The sequence below is a fragment of the Hypanus sabinus genome, chromosome 13, assembly GCF_030144855.1.
Source record: "Hypanus sabinus isolate sHypSab1 chromosome 13, sHypSab1.hap1, whole genome shotgun sequence".
In the NCBI taxonomy this organism is placed as follows: Eukaryota; Metazoa; Chordata; class Chondrichthyes; order Myliobatiformes; family Dasyatidae; genus Hypanus; species Hypanus sabinus.
Genome location: NC_082718.1, coordinates 101,210,497 through 101,238,327, shown reverse-complemented (window position 1 = coordinate 101,238,327; position 27,831 = coordinate 101,210,497). Strand labels below are relative to the sequence as shown.

Below are 27,831 nucleotides of genomic sequence, written 5' to 3'. Positions count from 1 at the left end.
AGTATCCGCCCTTTAATAGATGCGAATTGAACTGAAATCCACCGAATTAAAATACATAAACTTTCCTAAATGTCTACTGGAACTGTGAGAACTTCTATTGTTTGATTTCACGCTTGGTTAGTTTTTTACAGAGAACATGATAAATTTGCAGGTATAAATTCCCAAGTGCCTCTAGGGGAGCAATCCGCTACCTGCCCCTAGCATACTTCGAAGGAGTTATTTACTTTCATCCTATGACCTGTCACTTCTGTACAAGGAATGAGGAAACGTTTATTAAAACTATATCTTGTGTAGTATTAAACACCATTCCAAGATGTGGAGTCGCAGATGTGCGTAAGAAAGTATTTCAGAAACTTTCGTCATCTTTAAACTGTAGCTAGTTAATCTCGGAAACTAAAGAGTCCAGAATATAAATAAGGGAACTTCGCTGCAATATGATCATACCTTTCCTGTAATTTCTGGAAGCCCCGAGGAACATCTACTAAAACAATAGGTCCAGCAGCTAAACGGTTAAGAATTACCTTCCAACACAAGCTGAACACGGGGGGAGAGAGATGATGTAAATCCCTCGGAACGCCATGTGACACTTGGAGGCAGCTTTAATTAATAATAGAGCTCCTAACGACGGACGCACTGACTTTTGAGGTTTTCGGTAGTTGCAGTTGGTTAGCAATGTGTCAGCAAGCTGACGATGTGGACAGGACGGCGTGCTTGTGCAGCCCGGACCAGCCTGGCGAACGCTGCTCCGAAGTGCAAGAGGTCGCCCGAAGGTTGAGGATTATAGGGGACCATTTGCAAGAAAGGGCACAGAGCAAAGCCGCCGACAGGATCCACACCAACGTCAGCAACAAGCACCTTTATACCATTTGCACGCTCGTGCATGTCACAGCGCTCTTCATACTCATCAGAAATAAACACCTGTAGGAAGTTTGACACCTGGGATCCGGACTTCAACAGGTAAGAGGAGCCGTCGGCTTTTAAGTCGTCCAAAACTGAGATTAAGCACAATCAAACCAGAGTACTTTAATTTCCCCCTAAAGTTAACTGACCACTAATGAACTGAGATGCGGAATCCATTTTAATACTAATATTGGTAAAATTGTCTTTCCCTTTGGAATTGGATGTTTGAAGTTAGATTTAATCTAATTTTTTTTTAAAAAAGAAAGTATCTATGACACTCTCTACAGCTTTGACCTTAATCATCGTCTGGTCATTCTGACTGATAGACCGATGGGTAGATCCAAAGATCTCGCTTTTTTAAAACAAAAGTGACCATCTTAACCAACTCCTGCTTTACCAGTTTCTGTGGCGCCGAGTTAACATTAAAGGAAGTCTTGGGTTTCATTGAGAGAGATGATCTCAGCTGGGCAGATAAGGCTGATTCTGTTGGCCTGGCCACCACCAACTCTGAGCTGATGGTGAAAATCATCCAGCCTTCCTTTTTGATTCCCAGCCAGTCAGCCCAGCTGCACCGTGTATGTGTTCTGAGGATACATCGTGCTGAGTTGGGTTGTCTTCCGCCAGCCCACCGACTCAGACTAATCCGCCTCAACTTGAACGGTAAAATATGCCAGTGGAACTCACGCTGTGCGGGGCGGGCTACCTCCCAAAGAGAGGAAGGGAAAATTAAGGAGAGATGGAAGGGGTGTGTGAAACCTAAGGGCATTTTAGTTCACGGATACTTACTAATTAACTTGTTTATACGAGATATTTTTTGCTCGATTTAACTTCTAAGTTGTTCTAGAACTTAATATATCACCGTGAGGCACTTTCCTCTATCCAACGGGAAGGCGCCTGCAGGAATTGTTCTCTTCTGGAAATTATTTCAGATATTACCTGTGTTTCCAAAAACTTCATAAATAATAAGATGCGCTCGAGAGTTAGTTTCGTGAGCTTCCCTGAAGCCATGTTGCATAATATCAAGGCCATGATAGTTATAGAACAAAACTTTTCATAAAACATAAATCTTGAGATAGAATACTTTTATTCAATACTGTAAATACCCCGAAATGAAAGGTTTCTGTTATTTTGCAGGTGGCAGGTGGACTGTCAGTCATTCAATCGACGCAATAAAGGTCGGGGCGTTGCTCTGGAGTGAAACTCAGCCCCAAACTTGGGCCGATCAAACTACTGGAATGCGGAGGAGTGGGACCGAAAATTATTGCACCGCTTACATTTATGAAAACATCAGAGCAATTTTTTAAAAACATATGCATGTTTTGAAATGTGGAGTGCAACATTTTGTTACAACAATTTTATACCAGTTGAATAGAGTCGTTGATTCTACTGCATGCAACTGTGTGTACAAGTTTTTTTTTAAAAAAAGAAAGTTGTTCTAGACTCTTACTGTATGTACAATTTAACAATGTTAGTCATGTTTTGAAGCTGCAGTTTCATAGAATGGTACACTTGAACTTTAAAATAAATGTTTTCATAACCAGCAAAGCGCTTTGGGATCTTTTAAATGACCGTAAATGTGATTTGCTTGTACGCAAATACGCAATGAAGGTTACTTCTCACAAACCACAGGCATCAAAAATAGCCGCCTGAAATACTTAACGAAGTAACGGCAAGATTAATATTCAAATGCACTAAGAAATACCCATTGTTTTAAACATAGAAGCAGTGGAATAGCTATTAACACGAGACTTTTAGACATTTACTTGAAGACATAGCAATTTCTTCAAACCAAACTCGATCTCAGCTATTGCGCAGCCAAATTCACGCATATCTCTGGAGCTGCCAAAGGTTTAAGAACTCTCGGCAGTGAGAATCGAGCGCCGACGATCGATCTCACTCGGAATTCAATACACTTGGAAGTGCGCTGAAGTGGTCCCGTCCTTCCAACAGCGTACGGTTTCGGTGACGGAGGTTCGGCACAATGGACAGCTCCTCTCTCGGTCGAACCACAGGCAGGCGCATTCGTCACAGAAGACGTGCTAACATCCGAGCAGCGAAGGAAAAAAACAAGCGGGGGGAAGAGAGAGAGAGGCAGGGAGAGGGAAGGGGAGAGGGAGAGAGCGAAAAAATAAATCAGTAATTCCCATATGACAGGCCGCAGGGGAAGCGCCGCTAACTGTACGTAAAGCCACCCATGCCAGGTCGCAAGAAGTCCGCACTCTCGACCACATTTCAACAACCCATTCGCTTTTCAGCGAAGAGATTAGTTTCGGAGCGTCTTGTCGGGGGGTGGGGTGTAAAGATCTCAGTTATCTGCCAAGACTTCACATATTTAAGCAGCTCCCGATTACTATTTCCAACGCCTTACAATTAAAATCCTCGTGCTACATATCTAGTCATGTCGCCTTGGAAGCGACACGCGAACACACATCCGCTGTACCTGTCGCTCAGAACTATGTTGCTTACCCACCCAGGGTAACATCCTGTGCCTTTACAGCACATTTGAATTCCCGCAGAACGCGTTTTGCAAACTAAAGGCAGACCTCTAATTAACAACACAGCGCTGCGCTGGCAACACTCAGCAGACCAGTCAGCGGCTTCGGCGAGAAAAAAAAACCTGTTTGTTTTCAGGCCGATAAATCTCATGAAAGGTCATTGAGCTGAAACCTGCCGTGGTTCTCTTTTTCGAGTGCTTCCTAACCCGCAGTGTTCCCCTTAGCCCTGTGTTATAACAGGGATGGGCCTTCGGGGCGTTCCACCCTTTCCAAATTATAGACGGAATATTTTGAAAACATCGTCCTGTGTAACGCACCAGTAATCGACAATCAACGGGGCTGTTGCCTAGCGATCTTGTCCACTTCTAATATGCGTATCGAATGGTTACCTCGAATAGGGGATTAATGCCATCAAGTTTTATTGAGGGAAATTCTAGATTAGCCTCATAGAGATAATCAAGGGAAAAGTTGGTACACACACACACACACACACACATTCTCTAAAAGCCTAATTTTCTTTACCATACCTGGCAAATCAGCATCACAGGTTCTCGAAACTCCGCCTGACAGATCGGACAGACATCTCCAGCTTCACTGCACTGCTGGCTAGTAGCTCGCACACCACAGCTCTGCCAGAGGAGAAGGCAATCGCAATGAGAACCACAGTCTAATATTGCTAATTTCCAATAAAAACATACAGATTGTGTCAATACCAAAGCTTTAATGGACAAAGCTCTCTCCTTCCGGATCTCTCGTGTTTTTTTTTAATATACTTTTTTTTTCTCTTCTTAGTGGATTTTGAAAATGTATTTGAGCGGCTGATGATATGAATAAACAGTAAGCCACTATAATGAATATTTTTTTAAAATCTTTTAAAAAATTAGGTGACATAATGTTAACTGTGGTGCTCTAACACCAAGGAGAGAGACCCTTTCATAATTTTGAAGTCAGCGCTATGTAACCTGATTAGAATAGAATCCACGTTCAAACCCATAACGTAAACGCTCCTCTGGAATTGAAGATTACATCAGCAGCTGTAAAATGCATACAGCTTTTAGTCTCCAACATCAATTATGCTGTAAAGTTCCACACCTATTTGCAATGATAGCTATTTGACTTGATAGTTTTTTATGCTTTTTTGACTAAATACATTTTTTTTGCTTGACCTCACTTTAAATTTATTTTCTTCTAGAATATACCTTTATTTACTACAATCGGAGTCCTTGTAAAGACAGAATAGTGACCTGTTCCCAGGCACTTTGCCAGTTCCATTTTTCATCTCCCCGTAGTCGCTCTGGGGAGATGGTGGCAATTGCTTTACATGAGTGGCTTTCCAGGCCGCTTCTGGGAACATCAAAAGTCAATCACGCAGTAAGAGACTGAAACTGTCAGTGACCAGCCCTGGCAGAGATTGTATATTATTTCTGGGAATCGCTGCAGCACAGAAGGAAGATCATTCGGCCCACAGAGTCCATGCCGGAAAAGGCAATCTCGCCCAGGTCTGCTGTCCTCCAGGATATTAACTCTACCAGCTGGGGTTTTTACAACAATCTGTCAGCTTTCATTGCAGTTGTTACGTTGCCAGCCTCACAAATTACTCGATTTACTGAATTCACTTTCATAATGACATTTGAGCTCCTGACCCTTTGAGTTCCCATTCCAATCCTTTACTCACTATGTTCCCAGAGACGTATTCACTTGCTCCAAACGGAGCGCAACGTAACTGACCCCAAACTGGGGAAACACACTTTATTCTAGCTTGCTGCAAATGATGTTTCCAAAATACTCTGCTGACACCCTTCCAATTTAGAAGACACTGCCTGTGTCCACTCACTAACTATCAGACTCTGACTGTCCGTTCACTGATCACCAGACTCTACCTGTTTCCATTCACTGACCAGACTCTGCCTGTTTATTCACTGATCATCAGACTCTGCCTGTTCCCTTTTACTAACCACCAGTCTGCCTGTATCCATTCACTGACAAACCAGAATCTGCTTGTGTCTCTCAACTCATTTTGCCTGTGTCCATTCAGACTCTGCCTGTTCCTTTTCACTATCAGACTCTACCTGTACCTGTTCACTGACCACCAGACTCTACCTGTTCCCATTCACTGACGACCAGACCCTGCCTGTGTCCATTCACTGACAAACCAGACTCTGTATGTGTCCCTTAACTGACCACTAGACTCTGCCTGTGTCCATTCACTGACCATCGGACTCTGCTTGTGTCCCTTAACTGACTATCAGACCCTGCTTGTGCCCATTCACTGACCATCAAATTCTGCTTGTGTCCATTCACTGATAAACCAAACTCTGCCTGTGTCCCTTAACTGACCACCAGACTCTGCCTGTGTCCATTCACTGACCATCGGACTCTGCCTGTGTCCACTCACGGACCATCAGACACTGCCTGTGCCCATTCATGGACCATCAGACTCTGCCTGTGTCCATTCACTGATAAACCAGAAACTGACTGTGGCCATTCACTGACTATCAGACCTTGACTGTGTCCATTCTCTGACCAGATTCTGTCTGTGTCCATTCACTAACCATTAGGCCTTGTTTGTGCCCATTCACTGACCATCAGACTCTGTCTGTGTCTATTCACTGGCCATCAGATTCTGCCTGTATCCATTCACTGACCATCAGACTCTGCCTGTATCCATTCAGTAACCATCAGACTCTGCCTGTGTCCATTCAGTGACCAGACTCTACTTGTGTCCAACCACTGGCCGTCAAGACTCTGCCTGTCTATTCACTGACCACCAGACTCTGCCTGTGTTCATTCACTGATTTGAAAAGAATGGAACAATTTTAATGAAATGAATTCCCAACACTCAATATTGCTCTGAATTTATTAAAATTATTTTTTTAAAGTTTTTATTTATTTCAATATCTATGGGCAATTCTGGGTCCCTGGTGAGCAAAAAGGGCAGATAATGTGACATGCAGTAAAAAAATAAAGGGGAAGTACCTTCGCATACTTCCTTCTCTGTGAGAAAGAGTATGTCAGGTGTTGGAAATGTTGCTGCTTTTTTGGATCAAAAATAATTTACCTGTGATTTACACAAGATCTTCAAAGCCTTTCGCAAACCACCTATTCGACCACAGACATCCAAGAACTGCAGCATGTTACAAAGACAGAATATGCTACTGGTAAAAAAAATGATGGGTAAACTGTCAAAGCAACACCCAATAAAATGTTATCTAGGTTAATTTTTTGTAACAACATCATTGAGGCAAGTATAAAAACAATACTTACAATCTTGCTACAAGCAATTGGAATTCTGTCTAAACAAGCATCGCAGCATAAATGTTACAAACTTAACATTTTATTCATAAATTTGCAATTATTTACTGAAACCCATTGTTGCTCCATAAAGATTATTTCTGCAGAACAGTTAATATACCGAATACCTTTAGAATACTCAAAAGCTTACAAATCAATTCTTAATTGGTTCCATAAACTATTGTTATAAATACAACAGACCAAAATTAAAAATGATAAACCATTTGCAACCAAGTCAAAAAGGACAACATTTTTGGTTTATTTTGAATTATTCACCTTGCACAGACTATACAGAACAATGAGTATGCCCTCCAATAGATAACTATTAGATGACTGTCCTTCCATGATGCATTTGTACCATAGTTGAATAGGAATCAAGGACCTCAACAACTGGCTCACTTCCTCTATTAGAAGGTAAAGAGATCCCTGCAAAAACATTTTAAAAATAGTTAAGTAACACACAAAATGGTGGAGGAACTCAACCAGTCAGGCGGCATCTATGGATGGGAATAAACAGTTGACGTCTTGGGCTGAGACCCTTCAGCCGGACTGGAAGTGAAGGGAGCAGAAGCCAGAATAAGAAGGTGGGGGGGGGGGGGAGGGGAAGGATTAAAAGCTGGTAGGTGATTGGTGAAACCAGCTTGGGCAGTGGGGAGGAGGGTGGGTAGGGAAGGGGGGGAATAAAGTTGGGAGGTGATAGGTGGAAGAGATAAGGGGCTGGAGAAGAAAGAATCTGATACAAGATGAGAGTGGATCATGGGAGAAAGGGAAGCAAGATGGGTATGAGGGAGATGATCAGCAGGTGAGAAGAGAAGGGATGAGAGAGGAATGGAAGGAGAAAGGAGAGGGGGAAAAATTAACAGAAGGTAGAGAAATCAATGTTCATGCCATCAGGTTGGAGGATATCCAGATGGAATATGAGGTAGTGCTCCTCTAACTTGAGCTTGGCAGACATGTCAGAATAGGAATGGGAAGTCAAATTGAAATGGGTGGCCAATGAGAGATATTGCCTTTTGCAGTGGATAGAGTGAAGGTGCTCGATAAATCAGTCCCTCATTCTATATCAGGTCTCACTAACGTAGAGGAGATCGGAGTTAATTAAATTTGAAACATGTTATATTTAATGAAAGGTCGTTATTTCTGCTGTAAAACAAGATAAAATTACCTTATTTATAAAGCAATCAAGACACCATAAATGCTTCAATATTAATGAAGTACTTTTAATAACACACTCAAAATGCTGGTGGAACACAGCAGGCCAGGCAGCATCTATAGGAAGGAGCGCTGTCGATGTTTTGGGCCGAGACCCTTCCTCAGGACTAACTGAAAGGAGAGATACTAAGTATCGAAATGCTGTTCCACCAGCATTTCGTGTGTGTTGTTTGAATTTCCAGCATCTGCAGATTTCCTCGTGTTTGCTCTTAAAAGTACTTTTAATGTAGTCTCTGCTGTAACGTAGGCAAACACAATGGCCAAATTACACAAGGACCCTCAAACATAACATATTGAATGTCAGAATCTTTAAAAAAAAGACAATGGTGCTTAAAGAATAAACATGTGAATAAATTGTTTAGGAAGTTAGGGGAATTTTTATTTAAGAGTACTGTGAGGCGTTACTTCAAATCTCTGGATTGGGGCTTCAACCCATAACCTTCTAACACAGATATGAGAGTGCATCATTAAGGTAACTCTGACAGACTGACATCAGATTCGCTTGGTTCTGTTCTCAGCTGCCAGAAGATGAATTACTATGAATGATTTCCCATCAAATGACATGCCCCACCGCCACAATCTTCATGCCATCATATTAATCACCAATGTACACGCTCCCTTTCAGTACCAATATCCTCAAACAAAGAATCAAATACTATCTGCATGTCACTCTGACATTTCAATTCCATTAGACTCACCAGACTAACAAGCCTGGTGCTATGTTGCTCACTGCTCAAGTTTAATAAGAAGTCTTGAATGATCTTAAGTTTTCTTTAGTTTAATGTCAACTAAGTATAAGTATACACTTGTCCATGTCTGAGCCTGAAACTCTCTTGTTCATCGTTTGGACCTCAAGAATTGATTTCATGGATCTATGCATCACTAGCCCTCACCTTAATTCCAGATAGCTTTGGAATTCTCCCCAAAGACCCTTAGAATTTATACATTTTAATCCTTTTTTAAAGTGTTTATAAACTTATTTGTTTGACTCTTTTATTTTTCAAAGCCAATATCTTTCCAGCAGCCACTGAAAGATACCTTTCTGTAAGAAGCCGAAAAGAATACAGATGATTTTGTCTTTTCAGATACTGAGGACTTGTTTCGAGAAAGATGGGCAATTTTAAATTTTTACCTAACAGTCAGCCTATTGGTTTTTGATTCATTTATCTTCTAAATCTAGAGGCAGGATTCAGGTTTTCCATATCTGACTGTTTGGTCGAAACATTTTCAGGTATAAACACAAATTGCACCAAGAGCAGCTGCATCACAACAGTTGGCATGGAAACCATGGGTTCTTGCAAAGATAGCATGATGTCACTGCAACAAGAATAAAAAGTCACCTGCCTGCAGTCCTTAGACCATGAGTCAAATCTGACACAGCTACATTCACGTGTCATCCTGTTCCCCCTTGCCTGGTGCTGGAGGAGAGACTCTCTACAGTAACACCCAATAAAACGGCACAGATACCTCACGGGACTTGGGGATGAGATCATATAACAAGCTGTCACTCTAATCTTTTGTGCTTTGAACAATTATAATCATTCATAGCTCTGGCATTTTTTTGTGATCTCATATCTCTAGGGAATTGAGTGATGTCAGTTCTGCAGCAGGCAGTCGGGGCAGTTTTCATTTCTGGTTTGTGTAGCTGACAGCTTAGGACAAATATATAACCGCAATTGTTTTAGATCGAACATTCCCATTAACCAGCAGGGCTATCGGTGCTGGTAGCATTTTGCACAGTGAGATTTCGAAAAAGAAGGCAGCTACAGAACCACTTTGTCTCAGATGTACCTTGCATGAAACAGGAGTGAAACAATAATTGCTAAAACCTTGTTGGTTACATAAGGCTAGGTTTTGTTGACATGACCCAAATGACTCATTTTATTTCCAGATGAGGTGTTTAATGCAGACTTGTGTGTGGGGGAGAGGGTGGGGGGGGGGGAGACAACCATCACAGTTCTATTTAAAAATAATGTTGTTGCTACTGCTAGTTGTGCTTCCTTGAGCTTGGAGTATGGGGTAGATGGGGTGGGGGGGGGGGGGTTGCAGCATGGTATGGGTGCAGAAACTGGCCTGGATTCCTCGTTCCTGATTACTATCCAGTGACCTCTGCTGGATAGCCTGTGTGGGTGACAGGTGCAGAATGGATCTGGCTTGGCTGTGATGGGTCTGACAGTTGAGCTTGTTTGGCACTCATCGACCAGACTCAGACATGAAGAATGGCCACTTGGGCAAAGGACAGGCAGCCTGCCAACACCCCTGGAAACATTCTACATTATAATTAACTAGCCTTGGAGGGAAGAGATAAAGCCGAGGAAAAAGTGGACAAAGAATATAATTTTTTTTTGAATTGGTATTTTAAAGAGAATTGTGCAGTTGTTACAGGGAATTGCTATACGGATACGATTTGATCTATGTTGCTTTTTTATGCGTCACACAAGCCCTGTCAGTATTTCCTTCTCTCTCTCTCTCCCACTACTTATCTAGTTACCCCCCTAAATGCATCATATCTTCCTAAAATTAAATTTGAAACTATTTTTCTTTAATAGGTGAGTGTGGGGTGATGATATCATCTAGATAAATTGGGCTGGAACAGTCTATAAGCCCAGTGGTGCAAGGGAGCTAAAATTAACCTGGACTGTACAATTAAAATCAGAGTACTCCTGATTAATGGGTAGATCTCCATAGGCATCAGCCCTTGCAAGCAAAATCCCTCAATGATGTAATCAGCACTTGTAGTTTAAATAAATATACAGAAAAATAAACTGTGCATTAAAGATAATGGCTTTCAACAAATTTAATAAAAAAAAAACTACGGCAATACTCTCTGGACATGTTTGTACCTTTTTAGAGTTGATCTGGTGAGTGGATCTTCTGGTCCTGCTACACAATGGAAATATGCCTGTCATTTACAGGTTCAGTCAAGTGGACCAGCTTGGAAATGCTGCTGGTGTTAGCTGTCTACTGCTGAAGGAATCACCCAGTAGCAGTACTTCTGTGGAAGAGTTTGGGACCCATATGATGGTAGCATTGTACTTGTATTGTAGGGGTTTCTTTAATACCACAATCTTTTTGCACCCAGTGTTTTTAAGTCATCACAATGTAAGTAAAGGGTATATATTTCCATGATATAGTGTTCTATACAATTACTTAAATGCGTCAGATTTTGACTTTGTGCAATGGGGAGCAGCAAATTGCAATGCTGTTTTACAAAAGTTCTTATTTTTAGTTCCACTGAGATGAAAGGTCAAGTATAAAGATTTGTCACATGCATATTCAAACATACAGTGAAACGAGTCATTTGTGTGAACAACCAACGCAGTCTGAGTATGTGCTGGGAGCAGGCTGCAGGTGCCGCTATACTTCTGGCACGAACGTAGCTCATCCATGACTTAATAACCCTAACCCGTTTGTCTTTGGAGTGTGGGAGGAAACCAAAGCACCTGGAGGAAACCACACAGTCACTGGGAGAAGGTATGAATTCCTTATAGACAGCAGTGGGAAAGCATCATACAGTAATCCAAAGCTTCAACAGTTTACTTACACATGTAAATTAATGGGGAAATCCAATTATTTTTATCAAAGAGTAATGAATATGAATTCAGGCACAGTAAGGTAAAAGGATGGGTAATAAAGTTGACAACAATTCACAGCCAGGTTCTACAATATATATCATTGCAAAGCCATTACAAACTTCTTTTTGCATTTTGTAGCACAATGTAACTGCTGGTTCTGAACATAAACTGTGTGCCTTTAAATTATTACTTATAATGCAAACAATGCTTCAGCATGAGAACAATGACAGGTACAGCACATGCACATAAAATTAAAAACAATCAAATCACTATTTCAAGAAAAAAAAAGCCAAAGATGAGCAGGGCAGACAAATTATATGAGTTTGGACAATCAGGCATTCTAATGCAGTTGATTTTTAATGTTATTTAAAATGGGGAATTCAATGCTACATACTAGTTGCCCACTTTCAGACTTCCAGATGTTTGGAAAGCAGGTTAAGTATCACAAATATGATCACTTACATTAATTGCTCTCCATCTGCATCCTCATATGAACCCTACTCACATCTCTGCATTGGTAAAATCTCTCCTGATCAATTTATACCACAATCTCACCTTTGACCCTGCTTTTGCCCCAATGCTGCTGCAGTTCCTGATCAGAGCATCCAAATATTTATCTCATCTTTTGATAGCCTCACCTCCAATAAAACCAGGGTTATTCTTTGCCTACATTCCCTTAAATGCAAGGATCTCTGAGACTTGCACAAATTTATTGGCCAACTAATTCAACTACCTATTGTTAGATCTGGGTAGATCACAGAAAGATGCACTGGTTCTGTTCTCAACTGCCAAACAAGTTCAGGATGGATATAGACTTCATAGATACCTTGGCATCTTTTCTCTTCTGCAAATTGCCTTCTTAAGCTCATCTGCCTAGTCTCCACTCTCAATGATATTCAAGGTGCATTAATTTACTCCGAGTAAATATCAGGAATTGAAGCCATTCTTTTCAGCCTCCATTACAACTTTTATTCCAGACAATCAATTGTTCTTCTGATAATGTTGATGTAACAGCAAATTGAATTTTTAACTTCACATCTATGTCAACTCAAAGACCACTTACTTCCTTCTTGTAACATTAACTGAATATATATTGCCTTAACTCATCTGCTGTCAAAAATCTCATCCATGCCTTTGTAAACTCTAATCTTGACTAGTTCAATTTGTTCATGGCTAGTGCATCTTGTTCTACTGTGTGTAAACACCCATACTCACACCTAACACCACCGGTTCCCATTTGCATCATCCCTGTGCCTGCATAAGTACAAGCATTTGTACACATCTGTTTCACCGTTCTCATATCCCTGCAAGATATGAGCTCTGGTTATCCTTTTTATCACCTCCAACTTATTAAGGCTAAAGATATCAATGCTCCTCTAACTTTACTCTCTTAATCTCCTCAAATTTAGGTTGCTTTACCACTAGTAACCGTGCTATCTTTCCCAAAATTGTTCCGCTTCTCTCCTCCCTAAAGATGCCATTTAAAATTTCATATATTTATTCAAAACTTTGGTTATCTGCACTTTTATCTCATTATTGGATTGGTGCCAATTTATTCTGGGTTTGACTCTGCTCATATGGAAGATGAGGATGTTTTATCAAAATAAATGTGTAAAGGCCAAGCTTCTTCCCCTCTGCCATCAGATTTCTGCATAGTCCATGAATCAATGGACACAACCTCACTAGTTTGCTCTCTGTTTGCACTATTCATCTATTTTACATACTCTTATTGTAACTTACAGTGGTTTGTATGTATTGCACTGTTCTGCTGCTGCTAAACAACAAATTTCATGACATACTGTATGTTGATAATATCAACCGAAGTTGATGTTAAAAAAACGAAACTTTTATTATGTGAAAGTTATTTCTGTCTGCTCTCCATCACTGTCCCGACACGACTTTTGGTTCTGTAAATAACTTCTGTTTCTATTTTCCACAGTCGGTGTTGCACTGGTTTTTTGGGGTAATGAGGGCAATTTTGCTGAGCCAGATGTCTGCAATTTCAGGTTCCAGCTCGGAGTATTAGGCTGGCATTTCAAAACAAATCTGAGAGTGTTCAGTACTAGGGGCGCCATTTGCAGTAGAAATGCCAGTTCTAGAGCCCGGTTTGTCTTCTCTAAGAATACCACAGTACTACTCAAAGGGCAGCAGTGGTGCCAAAGTCAGCAATTTTACTCAAGCAGTAATAGTCTTGGAGATGCTGTGGGCAAAATGACTGCTGTTTTCTTGCATTCAAAGTAGTTCCTTGGCTGGAAAGTCTTCAGATAATTTTTTGGACGTTGAGTGGAGACCTGATAGAAATTCTAAAAGTATGAAAGGTAATTGAAAACTAGATAGCCAGGATCTTTCTCTGCACTGTAGAAATATCTAATATTAGAGGGCATAGCTTTAAGGTGTTAGACAGGTTTAAGTTTAATGGGGATGCACAGGGCAAGTTTTATTTTACACAGAGAGTGGTAGGTGCATGGAAAGTGCTGCGAGGACAGGTTGTTGAAGGAGATACTACAGTGATGTTCAAGAGGCTTATAGATAGGTGCATGGTATGGGCTATGTGCAGGCGGAAGAAATCTGTTTAAATTGGCATCATGCTTGGCATAGGCATTGTGGCCAAAGGATTTCCTGTGATGTACTGTTCAATGTTCTATGGGAATGTTGTGAATGAAATAAAAATTAAAATCTTTCTTTAAAGATTTTAGAATGCAGATGAGAACTCACATGCTAATGATACTAATTTAACTAAAATTCACTGATCTCCATGTACTTTTCAAAATACTACATTATACAACATTGCCTCGCCAACAAGGAAGATGAGCCATATAGGGAAGGGTTTGGTAGTTTTAGATTTAATATCTATCCGTGGGGTATGGATGCTGGCAGCAAAGGCAACAGCTATTGTCCCTTCCCTTTGTCCTTGAAAATGTTGTGATGATCTGCTTTCCTGTGCGGGGAAAAAATTCCCATAATGTTGTTATTTTTACCTAGCGATGATGAAATACCTTTATTTAGAAAGCACCACTATTGGATGGTAGGTTCGTCATCAACTTAGTTTGGAATGAAACCTCGACTTGGATTTAACATTAAGGAAAAACCACCTTTTTTTTTGAAGCAGACCGCTGGGAGATAAATTACAAAAGACAGTGTTGACCATCACGCCTAAAATAATAAAATCAATTAACTTCTAAAAATATACTAGCAACATAGCAAGACCAACCTCAGCTCTGATCTTACTGCTGGTTCCCATGCTACAACTACTTAAATTAAAAAAAAATAGATCATATTCCTCATTAACAATTGTCAATACAATGGAGGGAAAGGTGCATAATTTGATGGAGGGAAGAGTACAATAATGAAAATTGAGTTCAGACCTATTAATTAACTTGATGACAGAAAGGGCAAAATCTTCAAGTTTCATCGTAGCACTGACAGAGGTAAATGTATAGCAATGATTGATAACGGAGCAGAGGGCTAATCAGTTGATCCATCCAGGAGAGTAAAAATTCTCATATGACAGCCCATAACACTTTCTCAAATGACATCACAACAGTATCTACAAGAAGTTTTGCTTCCAGCCTAGACCAGTGTGAATTCCCTGTATTAAAATATTTACACCTTGCAGGTTGCATCTTACCTTTTCTTCAATGATTCAAGCAATATCTGACACAAGGCTGAGTTTGGTAGCTGTTCACTAGAGTACCTTACTCAGTAGCATCACAAACCTTTGTTCCTCTTCTACTGAATGCCTCATTTAGTCATCAAATACCCCCATTTTGGGAAGTCCTCTCAACCCCTACTGAAGGAAAAGTGTGCAAGTTAGTCATGCCAAAGAGGGTTTGTCAGCAGGGGAGCTTTATTTCCAGGACCCACTCTACTAATCAGCGTAGAATCAAATACTACCCAAAGTAAAAGACAGACAGGAACAAAGTTGATGTGGAAAATAATCTTTGCTAGAAAGTGTCAATATCAAAGGCAATAATTTGCTTCACCCTATTTCATCTAATATCTAGTATGCTCACTCAATCGATCTTGTCAATGGTTCCATTTAATATAAGAGAATGTGCAACCTCAAATACTCCGTAATTCATCTGTCTGGATGTTTTCAATAATTCCCATCACATTCATCTTCCTTTCTTTCCTGTATTCTTCTCTTCAGAAACTTCATCCAAGCTGGTTAGCAGATATCACTAAATCAGCTATATTGCATGTTTCATCAGTGAAGAAATTAGATAGGTGCTGTGTTTTTCTTTAACAAAAAGCACGTTGCTTTAGTTTCTGCTATGCTATGTACCCATTAAAAACATTTACTTATAAATAACTTAGCAAATTAAATATGACTATTTATAATGACATGAATCTATAGTTATCATCACAAAATCTTTGAACCCACAGCATACTGAAGGAACAAGAATAAAAGGTCAAGGAAATGATGTCCCAATAGCATCTTGTGGTAATGAGACATGAAAAGATATTTCAATCTAAATAATAACATCATCCCTCATAAACTGAAGCACAGAAACCACATACATTGCCCATCTAACGAGGTTCAGTAGCTGCTCAAAAAGCAAGAGTCAGTGGTGGTGGTATTGGGTTAAATGACCCAAACTTAGGGGTGATGCCTAAGCAAGATTTATTGTTATTTAACCAGTCATTTCAACAATCCGTCAAGGGCAAAAACTGCAGAAGGGGAGTATAATTTATCTTATGCAGTGGTTAAGTTGTTCATCTGTCTGATGCTTTCTCCCTCTGCCTTAATTTGTCTAATATAGAAAAGGTTAACAAAACCATGCAATCCGTCCAGAATTTATTCTTCCTCCGAAATAAATCTCTTTTATGTATTTATGCTATATTTATCTATGAAGATGCACAAGTTGATGTCCATATCAGTATTTATACTATGCTTCGTCCATGTTCAGTTTATTCTGCATGCACTGTAAAATGTTAAATTTATACATTAGCCAATTTGCCTTTTTGCTAAAGGATTTGCCTGTAATAAGTTTTTAAAAAAATCAATATTTGTTCATATTACTGTTAAAAGAGTGTCAGATGCCACTTCCCCTTTATGCCACCAGTTATAGGAAGGCATGAAGAAATGCACCATATCTTCTGCTTGGATTACTGCAGATTGGAGAAGTCTTGGATGATCGGGGATAGAAGTAGAGGCGGTCGGGTAAAATCACAAAGGAAGCCAGAAGAGAAATGTTGCGGGTGGCAACAAGGCAAGTGAATAAACAGCAAGTTGCAAGATATGAAGTGGTGTAGGGGGAAAAGAGGGGCATTGGAGCAAATGTTCAAAGATTTTTAAGGGTGGCAGAAAAAGGTGGGTATAAAGGCATATGGTGAAAAGGCTGCTTTCCTTTAATTGGCAAGGCATGAAATACAAGAGCAGGAAGATTACATTGGAACTGTTCACAAAATAGCTAAGCTGAGCTTGAAAACTATTCCAATCAGAAAAGCTGTGATTGCTCTACAAAGATTTTCAAATATCTTGCAAGGACTGAATCGGATAAGCTAGGTTGTTTTCCTTTGGAAAGGGGGAAGTTGTAGGGAAACTTAATGGAGGTGTATAAAATAATGAGGGGATTAGACAAAGGAAGGATCTATTTCCATTGACAGAGGGATCAAAATGCAGGGCTCTTAGATTGAATGTTTTTGATCGAAGAATTAGGGGAGAACTGAGACACAGAAATCTTGATCAGATTTAAACTATGACCTGCAATGTTACAGACCTTGTGCTGGAAGGGCAGTACTAGGGCAGATAGTTATTTTTTTCCTGACTGTCTCAGACAATGGGCTGGATGCCCCTCTGCTTCATAAATTTTCCATGACTGTAACATTAAATGGGAATCTCGAGTCCACAAGAATGCTGAAGTACATATTTTCCCTAATGGAATGAGCACAGCATATCTCATAATGTGTTGGTCAAGCTGCAGCCATTTTGAAAAGCTTCACGATGCATGTGACAATGTAAAAGCCAAACCACAAATATTGATTAGTGCATCAGCAGCTGACAAACAAATAGGCATTGCAAATTATTATCCTGATGAGTGATCATACAATCCAGGAGCATCAAGCTTGGGCACAGAAGTCATATTACAGTAACCCTCTCCAGAGAATTTAAAACCCATGATCTACATTTTGTAATGTACCTTAAAGTGCATGTTAAAGCAGTATTGTCCCTGGAACCATGCCGGTTTCGCACAGTGGCTCAAGGCATATTTCCTGAAGCAGCTGCAGGCCACACATATGATGCCAAAGATCTCAGTTTAACCATTATGGAGTGTTAAAACTGGAGGAAATGAACTGCGGGTTAAGATGGGGAGAAAGTGATTGAGGCTCCTTCTTAAAGATGTTGTGAAGTTGCAAAGGAGGAGGGGTTGTTGGTAGAGATTACAAACATTGAAAGCACTCACCTGGAAGGAGACTCTAATAGCAGCTAATGTATGACTAGCCCCTATAATTAAAGTGGGCATCAAACCACCCGTTATGCCCTCTTTTGTGGGAAATGTGACAACAAAGTCAGCAAATTACACCTCCGTGTGCCCACAAAAGCTCAACAAAATTTCAGCAGATGTGCCGCCAGTTTACGAAGTAATGGAGCAAGTCAGCAATCATATTTTCTTTTACAAAAAAGCTATTCTGTATTTTGCCTGAAAACTTTGCATTTTGCTGTAACAGTCCGAGGCCAAGTCTACATAGGAATCATTATTTATGGTTATTTGGTTGAGAATCAATGGTATCCACATGGGAAGTTCCTCTGCTCAATTAACATAACACAAACTTCTTTTAACCTATTCTTTGGAAATGAGAACATTTAAAATTTAATTAGAAATGTATAAGATTAAAGCATCATTGATAAGAGAATAACCTTTGTACAGGAATGAACTGAAAGTAGGACCAACATACCCTCGACTTGAAAGCTAAGATAATTCTGGGCAGAATGAGGATCAAACACTTGAAACCAATTGTGATGTACTTCAGGACAAAGTCTGTGATTCCTGCAATCCAAAGCAAATCAAAAAAATCCATGCTTTCCACACTAGTCTTCAGAAATATCAAACTGTGAATAGAAACAAAGCACAGGGGCACATATAAAATATTTGGAATATGTATGCAAATACCATTATACCTAATAATGTGGATAATTTAGCAACAAAGGGCATAAGTCACAAGTAAACTTATAGGAAATATTAAGTACAACAATTTGTGCACTGATAATTCAAGTGAATAATAAAAATCGAAAGAGGAGGAAGGGAGAGCAGCATATTTTTTAATGTAAAATAACACCTTCAATCTGCCATTGAGAGGATAGTTCAGCAGGGAAATCCCCAACCGCCAAAAACCACTGGTGCTGACACAAGACGTGTCTCACCAAATGAGAACTTATTGAAAGATTCTGGAGATATCAATTACATTCTGGGATAATCAGTTTTCAAGTATTTACAATACTACAGATGAAGATTATTACTTTCTGTACAGGGCAAGAACTTAAAAAGCACAGTTGGAATACATATAAAACAGAATTTCTTTTTAAAAAAATTGATAACTAAGATAAGATTGCTCAGTATTTCGTCTTCCTGACTTACATTGGTATGTACTGATGTGGCATTGAGATCACATCAAATTTGAAACCATATTCCTACAAAATTGCGTTCATTCTTATTTTTTCCATTGTTTTGAATATCAATGCTCCACTTCCCTGTAGCCAAAGACTTTCGTTCACAATACTGAGATAGTCCTGACCAAAATCACAAATGACACTCTCATCACTCATGGTGATTTATGCCTCTTTGGGACATCTATCTTTTCTCGTTATGACTTTATGAATTATTAGACCTCGTAATATCTCCTTTGGATTCCTTGCCAATCAATCCAAGTGCAGCCATAGGCGGCCTCCCTTCATATTGTGCACCGTCACTTGGAGTTGCCCGGAGTTCTCTCCTTGATTTTCTTACCCAAAAAAATCACATCAGCTTTTACAACTCTGCTGATGCTATTCCAGCTCAACTCTGGAAACTGCTGCTTTGTAAGGCTGACTGTCAGATACCATCATCAAACTTCCTTTAAGTAACGAATGAAAACTTTGCCACCTTACCATTGTGCCATTTCTTTCTCCAGCCATGTGTAAAAACTACAAAATAATTAGTAAACTCCTACAGTTTTTATCCTTTATTGGCTCTTTGAACTTCTAAATCCACTTTCCTCCAGAGTATTTGTGTTTCTACTCCTTTACTTCAATCCTTTTACCTCTATGCTTTCTAACCATACTCCAGATTAGTGGATTTTTAACCATACTCTAAATTCAACAAGAGAAATGTAGATCCATACATGCTAACCTGTGACTTATTTCCCAAGAATTCATCTACACATTGATTCTGTGCCCCTCAAAACAAATAGATTCTTCTTCAATGTGCTCATGAGCTAGTTACTCTAACTCCATAAACATCCCCAGACTTAGTTCCCCTGCTTTAACACTATGAATATATTGGTCTGCCCCTCCTGAAAAAAAACTTGATACTTTCTCCTTAGCCTTCATGTGTTCCATTATCCCTTCAAAACTGCAAACTGAGAGAAACTTCACCTGGCATCATCCTAGCTCCTTAGAAAGGCCCCCTCAACCTATAAACTGTTGCCATCCTTTACAATTCTTCTCAGCATCCATGAGTTTTACCAAGCTTTTAGTCATTGTCTTGATTTTGGCATCTACTCATATTACTGTATGAAATGCTTCAGGGTACAAACCAGAAGGCTCACAAATTGAAACCACCAATGAGAAAGTAATAAGTGTAAATAGGGTGATAGTATTTTGGCTTCACTGATAAGACTTCCTGTCCTTGACGCATCTCCCAATAGGAAAATTTTGCATTAAAGAAAATCTCTTTTGATCACTGGCACTAGATCAAAACCATAAAATGAAATATAGCATGCCGGCTGTTCACCAATTAGTTGGACATGAGAAATGTTTCCTTGACAGTCAAAAAAATTGTAATGTAAATTAGGTCTGCATTTAGCCATTACATAAAGCAGTTAAAAAAAATTACAGTGAAGAATCAAAATATAAAAACAAAATCGAATACTCACATTGCATGAGAGACTCAGATTAACACAACACTTGCCTCAACTACTGTTCAAAAATCTGACTGTTACAAATGAAACCTATAAAGAAATCAATGTTAAAACAAATGACATCTTGCAAACCATGCAGGGGCAAAATAAAATCAAAAATAATTGCATGAAAACATAATCCAAAGAAAGGAATTAGCAAAGGTTTGTACTGTGATCAATACATGATCCTTGATACGAAGGAATGCAATATTCACATAACTAGGTAGGTTTCATATTCCTATTTTTATACCTGAATATTTTAATTGCTTTTGTTATTACTAAAAGGCAAAGGAGGCACTCTAATTATTAGCAATTCTCTTAACAACTATTCTCTATAAAATCTAAATGCACATAAGATTTTTCATTTGCACTTGGTTTCATCTCAGTTAAGACTACTTATCTTCATTTCACTTAAGGCTCTTGGTTTACACATATACAATAACCGGTTTTGCTCCAGACTTAGTTACAACAATACTATGTAAACAATATTCCTACTAATACACCCAAAAACTTCTATAGTGGTACCACGGACAGCATTCTGACAGATTTCATCACTGTGTGGTTTGGGCAAGCTACTGCACAGGACCGAAAGAAGCTGCAGAAGGTTGTAAATCTAGACAGCTCCATCTTGGGTGCTAGCCTATAAAGTACCCAGGACATCTTCAGGGAGCGGTGTCTCAGAAAGGCACTGTCCATTATTAAGGACCTCCAGCACCCAGGGCATGTACTTTACTCACTGTTACCATCAGGTAGGAGGTACAGAAGTCTGAAGGCACACACTCAGCAATTCAGGAACAGCTTTCTCTCCTCTGCCATCCAATTCCTAAATGGACATTGAACCCTTGGACACTACCTCACATTTTTAAATACACAGTATTTCTGTTTCTTGCAAGTTTTTAATCTATTCAATATACTTATACTGTAATTGATTAACTTATTTATTATCATTTTTTGTTTTATTTATTATTTTTTTCCTCTTCCATGTTATGTATTGCACTGAACTGTTGTTGCTAAGTTAACAAATTTCACATCACATGCAGGTGATTCTGATTCTGTAAAGCAAGAGTGAGAGTTTCTCCCTCACATACTTCTGGAACAAGGAATGGGTCCAATTATCGATGGTAAAGGCAGCAACACAAAGGGAAATGAGACAAAACTGTTCAATAGTTTTGTCTGTAATTGTAGAACAAAGGCAGTCATTTCGCTGAGTATGGCAGAACCGGTGATGAAAAGACTATCCAATTTCACAGATTCAGAATGGCATAGCACAGGAGGCCACTTGTCCCTTTATATCTGTACTATCTCTCTGCTAGTACAACTCATGGTTATGAAGTAATAGAGTACAGAAATGGGCTCTTCAGCTCAACAGTCCTTGCTACCCAAGGTGTCTGCTTAAGGTAGTTCCATTTGACCACAATTGGCCTGTAAAACAGGGTTTCCCCATCCGGGTTCCACAGACCCCTTGGTTAATAGTAGGGGTCTGTGACATAAAAAATGTAGAGAAGCCCTGCTCTAAATGCAATAGGTCCACACTCTAGCTCTTCCTCTGTAAACTTGCAATTTTTTCCTCACTATCCATTAGACTCCATAAAGTCAAATAGAATCTGTTTCCCCTATATTGGCTAAGAGCGCATTCAGGTTACAAACACACACTGCATTAGCAAATTTTTCCTTATGTTACTAATAATTTTCTATCCCTTTATTTTGTATCCATGTCTTCTAGTCCATAACTTGTCCATCAACGGAAATAACCTCTCAATATCCACTCTGTTTATACCACTTATTATTTACCAATAATAAGAACGATCAAATTGCTCCTCAGCCTTTTCTCCTCTTAAGAAACTAGACCCTGTCTCTCTAATCTAAGATAGAGGAGCAGAATTAGGTCATTCAGCCCAATACCCTTATACCCATGATCCTTTTCCCTAGGAATCATTGTTGTAAATATTTCTGGGCTGACTCTTTAGCACTCTCACATGGGAAATAGACTGAACACAATACTTCAGTTCCTGCTGAACCAGTCTTTCATGAAGCATACTTCCCTGCTTTTACAGCTCAATGCCTCTGTTGAAAAAGCTCAAAATCATGATACCATATTAAACACTTTCTCAACCAGCCCTGCTTTTTCAGTGATTATACACCTATCTCTCGGTCTCTCTGCTCCTGCATCTCTATCACAACCGTAACCTTTATTTTATATTGTCTCTCCTCATTCATCCAACCAAAATGCATTACCTCGCATTTATCCACAATAAACTTCATCTACATTTGCCTGTCCATTCCATTAACCTCCTGTAATCTATCATCATCCCCTTTGCAGCTGACAATACTGTCAAGTTTTGTGTCATCTAGAAATTTCGAAATGGTGGCTTGCTTCTCCAGGTTTAAGTCATTAATATGGATTAAATAAAAGCAATTGTCTCAACACCAATTCCTGGGAAATGTCACTGTTCACTTTCATCGAGTCCGAAAAATAACTAACCATCATGACCTTTTGTTATCAATCACTTAGCCATTTTTTACCCATGTTATCAATGTCCACTTTAAGCCAAGCGTTTCAAATTTACTGATAAGCCTGTTACACCAAAAAGTCTTCTAGATGTCCACGTACACCACATTGACTACATAACCTCATTAACTCTGTTATCTCATTAAACAAATTCAATCAAATTGATTAAATATGGTCTGCTGTTCTGTGATGACTTGTCATATTTTATCCATTTTTATCTAAATGACTGCTAATTCAGTCTCGGATCAATGCTTCCGAAAGCATTCTCACCATCGAGGTTGAACTGACTGGACTAGCCTGTAGTTGCTGACTTATAGGCCTCTTCCATTTTCTAGTGTCCTCCTCAGCCATTTCCATTCCAAGTCAGAATCAGAATCAGATTTATTTTCACTGACACTGGCCGTGAAGCTTGTTGCTTTGTGGCAGCAGTACACTGCAGGTTTAATAAATCACTACAAGTGACAATAAAAATAAACAGTGCATGAGGAACAGGGAGGGAATTTTCATGGAATTTTTTTCTTTCACTGCACTGGTGGGGTTCATTCCCAATTATAGTAACTTTTGGATTTTTGCTAATTCTCTGCCATTGGAAACAGTACTTCCTTACTTACTCTATCATAATTTTAAACACTTCTTATCAAATCTTGCATTGTTGGTCTGGCTTAAAAAGAACCATTCCAATATTGCTACTTTTCATCTCTGATGCCTTTCATTATAATCTGACACCTACATGAAGGTCATAAAAGGTATGATTTAACTTTTATAGTATAAAGCAACAATATAAATTGCTTGCTTTTACACTCTATACCACCATTTGTGAGCATACTTGAGTCACGGTTACCTTAGACCTTTACAACAGCCTTCTGAAAGTCATGCCACTTCAAGCACTCACATACAACTCCATTTGCATTCTTTCTTTCTTTTCATTCTGAACACTAGAGCAGCTTTGTCATGTCCTTAATACTGTACAATATTGTTGATATTTGCCCCGTCTTGTTTTTCCCAATCAGCTGGAAACATCTGGCACTTCTCAATGTTCGAAGATCCTATGTCTTTTGATTCCTGCTTCTTATAGTTTACTATAGTCTTTTATCCTCAAATGTTAAAATATGTGCTGCACACTGAGGAACGTCTAAATCATTAAACAGTAGCTAAAAGAGCAGTGGCGTCAACCTGAATACTGACAACATCAATATGTAGGTCTTTCCACTACAAAAACAGCCACTTACTACAGCTCTGTTTCTGTCTCTCAGTCCATTTCATTCCCCAGGCTTCTACTTTACCAACAAATCTGTCTAATACCGTTGGATTGTCTGAAATACACAACAGCCTCTATCTTCATTTTTTCTTCTTTTTACCTCTAAGGTCTTTTAAAAAATTTGTCAAATGCAACTTGCCTTAACAAGTCTGCATTGTTTTATAAATTAACCTATATTTTAAAAAGTACCAATTTACATATTAAAAGTCACCCACCATTGATTTTATACTGACTGGCAAAGAGCTGCCAAGTTTATCTAGCTCCTTGTTTCTAAACAATAATGTGGCATTTAAAATCCTCTGGTCCTCCAAATGTGCAATGAGGTCTGGTGAAATATCAATCTTCACATTTACTTCTTTAGTAGTGTGGGCAATGCATTGCGTCTTGGTGGGGTGACCATCACTGCTTTAGCTGTCAGTACCTCCTCTGTATATATCTATCCTATCTAATGAATTATGAATTTACATTTTGATAAATGGATAAACAGTGATTGAAAGTGGATCAATTCTCCTGCCCCTGTTTGCAATGATGCAGAATTCAAATTGCAAGCAAAGCATTTATGCTTCAGAGTATATGAAGCGCAGTAGATTAGTTACTTTACAAAATCTTACACTCCACCCCTACGCTATCTAACATCTACATGATTCAACATGGCTGCCCTGGGAGGTAGCTTTGTAAACTATTCAGCTCTATCAAGTACTATGGGTGAATCATAAGCAAGAATCATTATTGTCTTTTCAGGATATCTATGGATGGACAATAAATGCCAAGCCTGCAGGTGCAATCCAAACCTTCAAAATTAACTGTTAGAAACAAAGTCTGTCAAGCACAAGTGGGAAACCAATAAGCTTCAAAATAATGCACTTTTATAAACAGCATCTTACAGGAACCAATAACACTTAAAAGCATCTTACCTCTTATAAAGCTCTTGGGCACTGAAGGTATAATACAAAAACAATGTGTTTCCTGTGAGGAAAACCAATATCCATAGGTTTGTAAGTACTGATCTTTTTTCCTGTTAGAATAAAAATATAAGCGTACTATTAAAACGTTGATTTTTTTAATTAAAAAGGCCTCGAGGCTATTATTTTTTCTCTCCAAGGACCCCTTTTTAAAAAAAACACTTTAGCAGGTTTCCAAGAAATATTTACATAAATCACATTTGGCACAGTGTAAAACTGAATTTGCATTTAAATAGCATTAAAAAAAGCCATCAGCAAAAATTATATGTTGGGCTAAAGCTTAGGTGGCTTTGTCAATGATTCAGGGCAGACTTAAGTGCGAAATAAGGGGTAGAGAGAGACGTTTACAAAGGAAATGCAAGACATGGGACGCGGGTGGCTGAAGTTAAGCACAGGATAATGATGAGGTGGAAGATGTGGATGGAGATCAGGAATTGAGGAGATTGTTGAAGTAGAAGGAATAATGCAGAGGAAGGATTTAAATATGAGGTGAGATTTTTGTATAAATCTGAGGAATTCAAAACAAATGTAAGACTTGAGATTAGCTTTACTTGTCACATGTACATCACAATATCGAAACATGCAGTGAAATGTGTCATTTGCATCAATAAGGATGTGCTGGGAGCAGCCTGTAAGGGTCACCATGCATTCAGTGCCAACATAGGATGCCTGCAACTTCTGAAACCTAATCAATACATCTTTGGAATGTGGGAGGAAACTGGAGCACCCCGAGGAAACCCACATGGCCACGGGGAGAACGTACAAACTCAACAAAAAGTGAACGTACAAAAAGTGGCAGGAATTGAAACCTGACTTGCTGTTACGTGACTGTGCCATGTAGGTTAACAGGAAACCAAGACAGGTTGCGGTGTGGGGCAGGATTGGATTTAACAAAATCGACGTGCGAAGGACAGAAAGCCTGATGTATTCCATAACCCTTGTGCTGCTAATGGTATGATTAGGGGTTTTAATTGTAACTAAGCTAGGTTGGATGCACCACCTCTGTGGTCAGAAAGCGAGGGGGTGGGGGGGACTCAGGAGTAGAGTAGCAGTCAAGCAATCTTTTTAACATTGTTAGTCAGCTCTTTAGATTAATTGGCAAGTGCAATAGATGATTAGTGCAACATGGCAAAAACAGAATAACATTCTTTTTTTTTATAAATAAAATTACTTAAGAAGAATTAAAAAACAGTGAGGTCATTGAGGAAAAAATGCTGAATTGATTTATGAGTGATGTCAACAAGGAAAGCAAGACTGTTTCATTGCAAAATGCACCGTATTTTCTATTTTTATAAGTCAACATAAAGCGATAATATTGTATTTTACTCTTTTAAAAAAAAATCAGAATAGCACTAAGGGAACTATGATGTGTTATGTATAATGTCATTTGTTAAAGGATTCATCATTAGTTTAAAATTACAATCAGATTCTAAATTAATAAATCAATAAAGATGAACAGAAAGTGACACTGTGAAATGATCAATTTTCTTCCTCTGCAAAACATTAGAACGAGGATCTCTGAGCAGAATGTGAACTGTAATAACCTGTGTGATTAGACACAAACCCTATCTGTGCCAGATTAGTTGATATCATGCAGTGTGGCTATAGGGAACTACAAATGAGAGGAAAAATAGGCAAAGTTCCCACTCTTGATAGCTATCCAGTGGTCCTGCTGGAAACTGTTTGTGTGGATGTTGATCGAGAGCAGAACAGGCTCAGTTGTTGTGCTTTCTGAAAGATGAACAGCTTGTCAAGACTTACTACCTTGGCTCACATAAGGACTGCAATTTGGGTATGCGACTGAAAGGAAACTAGTCTTAATGCAACCTTACCCCAAGCAAAATAAAAAGTCAAAATTTAGCTGCAGTCAAGTAATAAATACAATGACAATCTGGTAATAAGTTATAAAGGAAAAAAAGTTGAATCGAATGCAGTTTTTTCAAATGTACATAGTAAAGAGTGTATTCGCATCCAGGTTAATCAGGTTCACAGTATATCTCACTATACTCTACTTCCATAAAAATTAAGGGATTTAATTAAGCAACTTATCTGAGAAACTTTAAAGTGTAGAGCAGCACAACAGATAAATATAACTTTATAATTACTTCAAAGGAGGTCTGGCAGCAACTATTGAAAGGAATAAAGAGTTGACATTTCGTGCCGTGACCCTTATCCAGGACCTGATGAAGTGCCTTGGCCCAAAACGTCAACTCTATTCCTTTCCATAGATGCTGCCTGACCTTCTGAGCTCCTCCAACACTTTCTATACGTTACACTGGATTTCTGGCATCTGTTAGAATGTCTTATGTTAATAATTATTTCCTCATTTTTACTTGATACTAAAACATGTTAAGGGTCTAAGGAATGAATAAAGGGCAATCTATGCTCTTTAACTCTTCAATGTAGAACAACACAGCACAAAGGACAATGAGTGAACTAAACGGAAATAAAAAAAACACTTAAGTGAATTAAAAAAAAACAGTATCTTACTGGAGGGTGCGAAGAAAAGATGCTGCTATTGAATTTGGAA

The 27,831-nt window shown here is 39.0% G+C and overlaps 1 protein-coding gene and 1 long non-coding RNA gene across 2 annotated transcripts in view; one reads left to right on the top strand and one right to left on the bottom strand.

Moving 5' to 3' along the window:
• Positions 1-366: 366 nt before the first annotated feature.
• On the top strand, positions 367-2,289 carry LOC132404211 (uncharacterized). The gene is made up of 2 exons (XR_009515469.1): positions 367-957; positions 2,035-2,289. It is a non-coding gene; the product is annotated as an uncharacterized LOC132404211 (long non-coding RNA).
• Positions 1,862-27,831, bottom strand: part of rnft2 (ring finger protein, transmembrane 2) — a 33,750-nt gene continuing 7,780 nt past the window's right edge. The window contains exons 5-10 of the mRNA XM_059988301.1: positions 25,254-25,354; positions 18,374-18,527; positions 6,963-7,112; positions 6,454-6,519; positions 3,923-4,024; positions 1,862-2,939 (exon numbers count right to left, since the gene is read on the bottom strand). Coding sequence (XP_059844284.1) covers positions 2,805-2,939; positions 3,923-4,024; positions 6,454-6,519; positions 6,963-7,112; positions 18,374-18,527; positions 25,254-25,354 — 708 coding nt within the window. The 3' untranslated portion in view covers positions 1,862-2,804. The remainder of the gene's footprint in view (positions 2,940-3,922; positions 4,025-6,453; positions 6,520-6,962; positions 7,113-18,373; positions 18,528-25,253; positions 25,355-27,831) is intronic.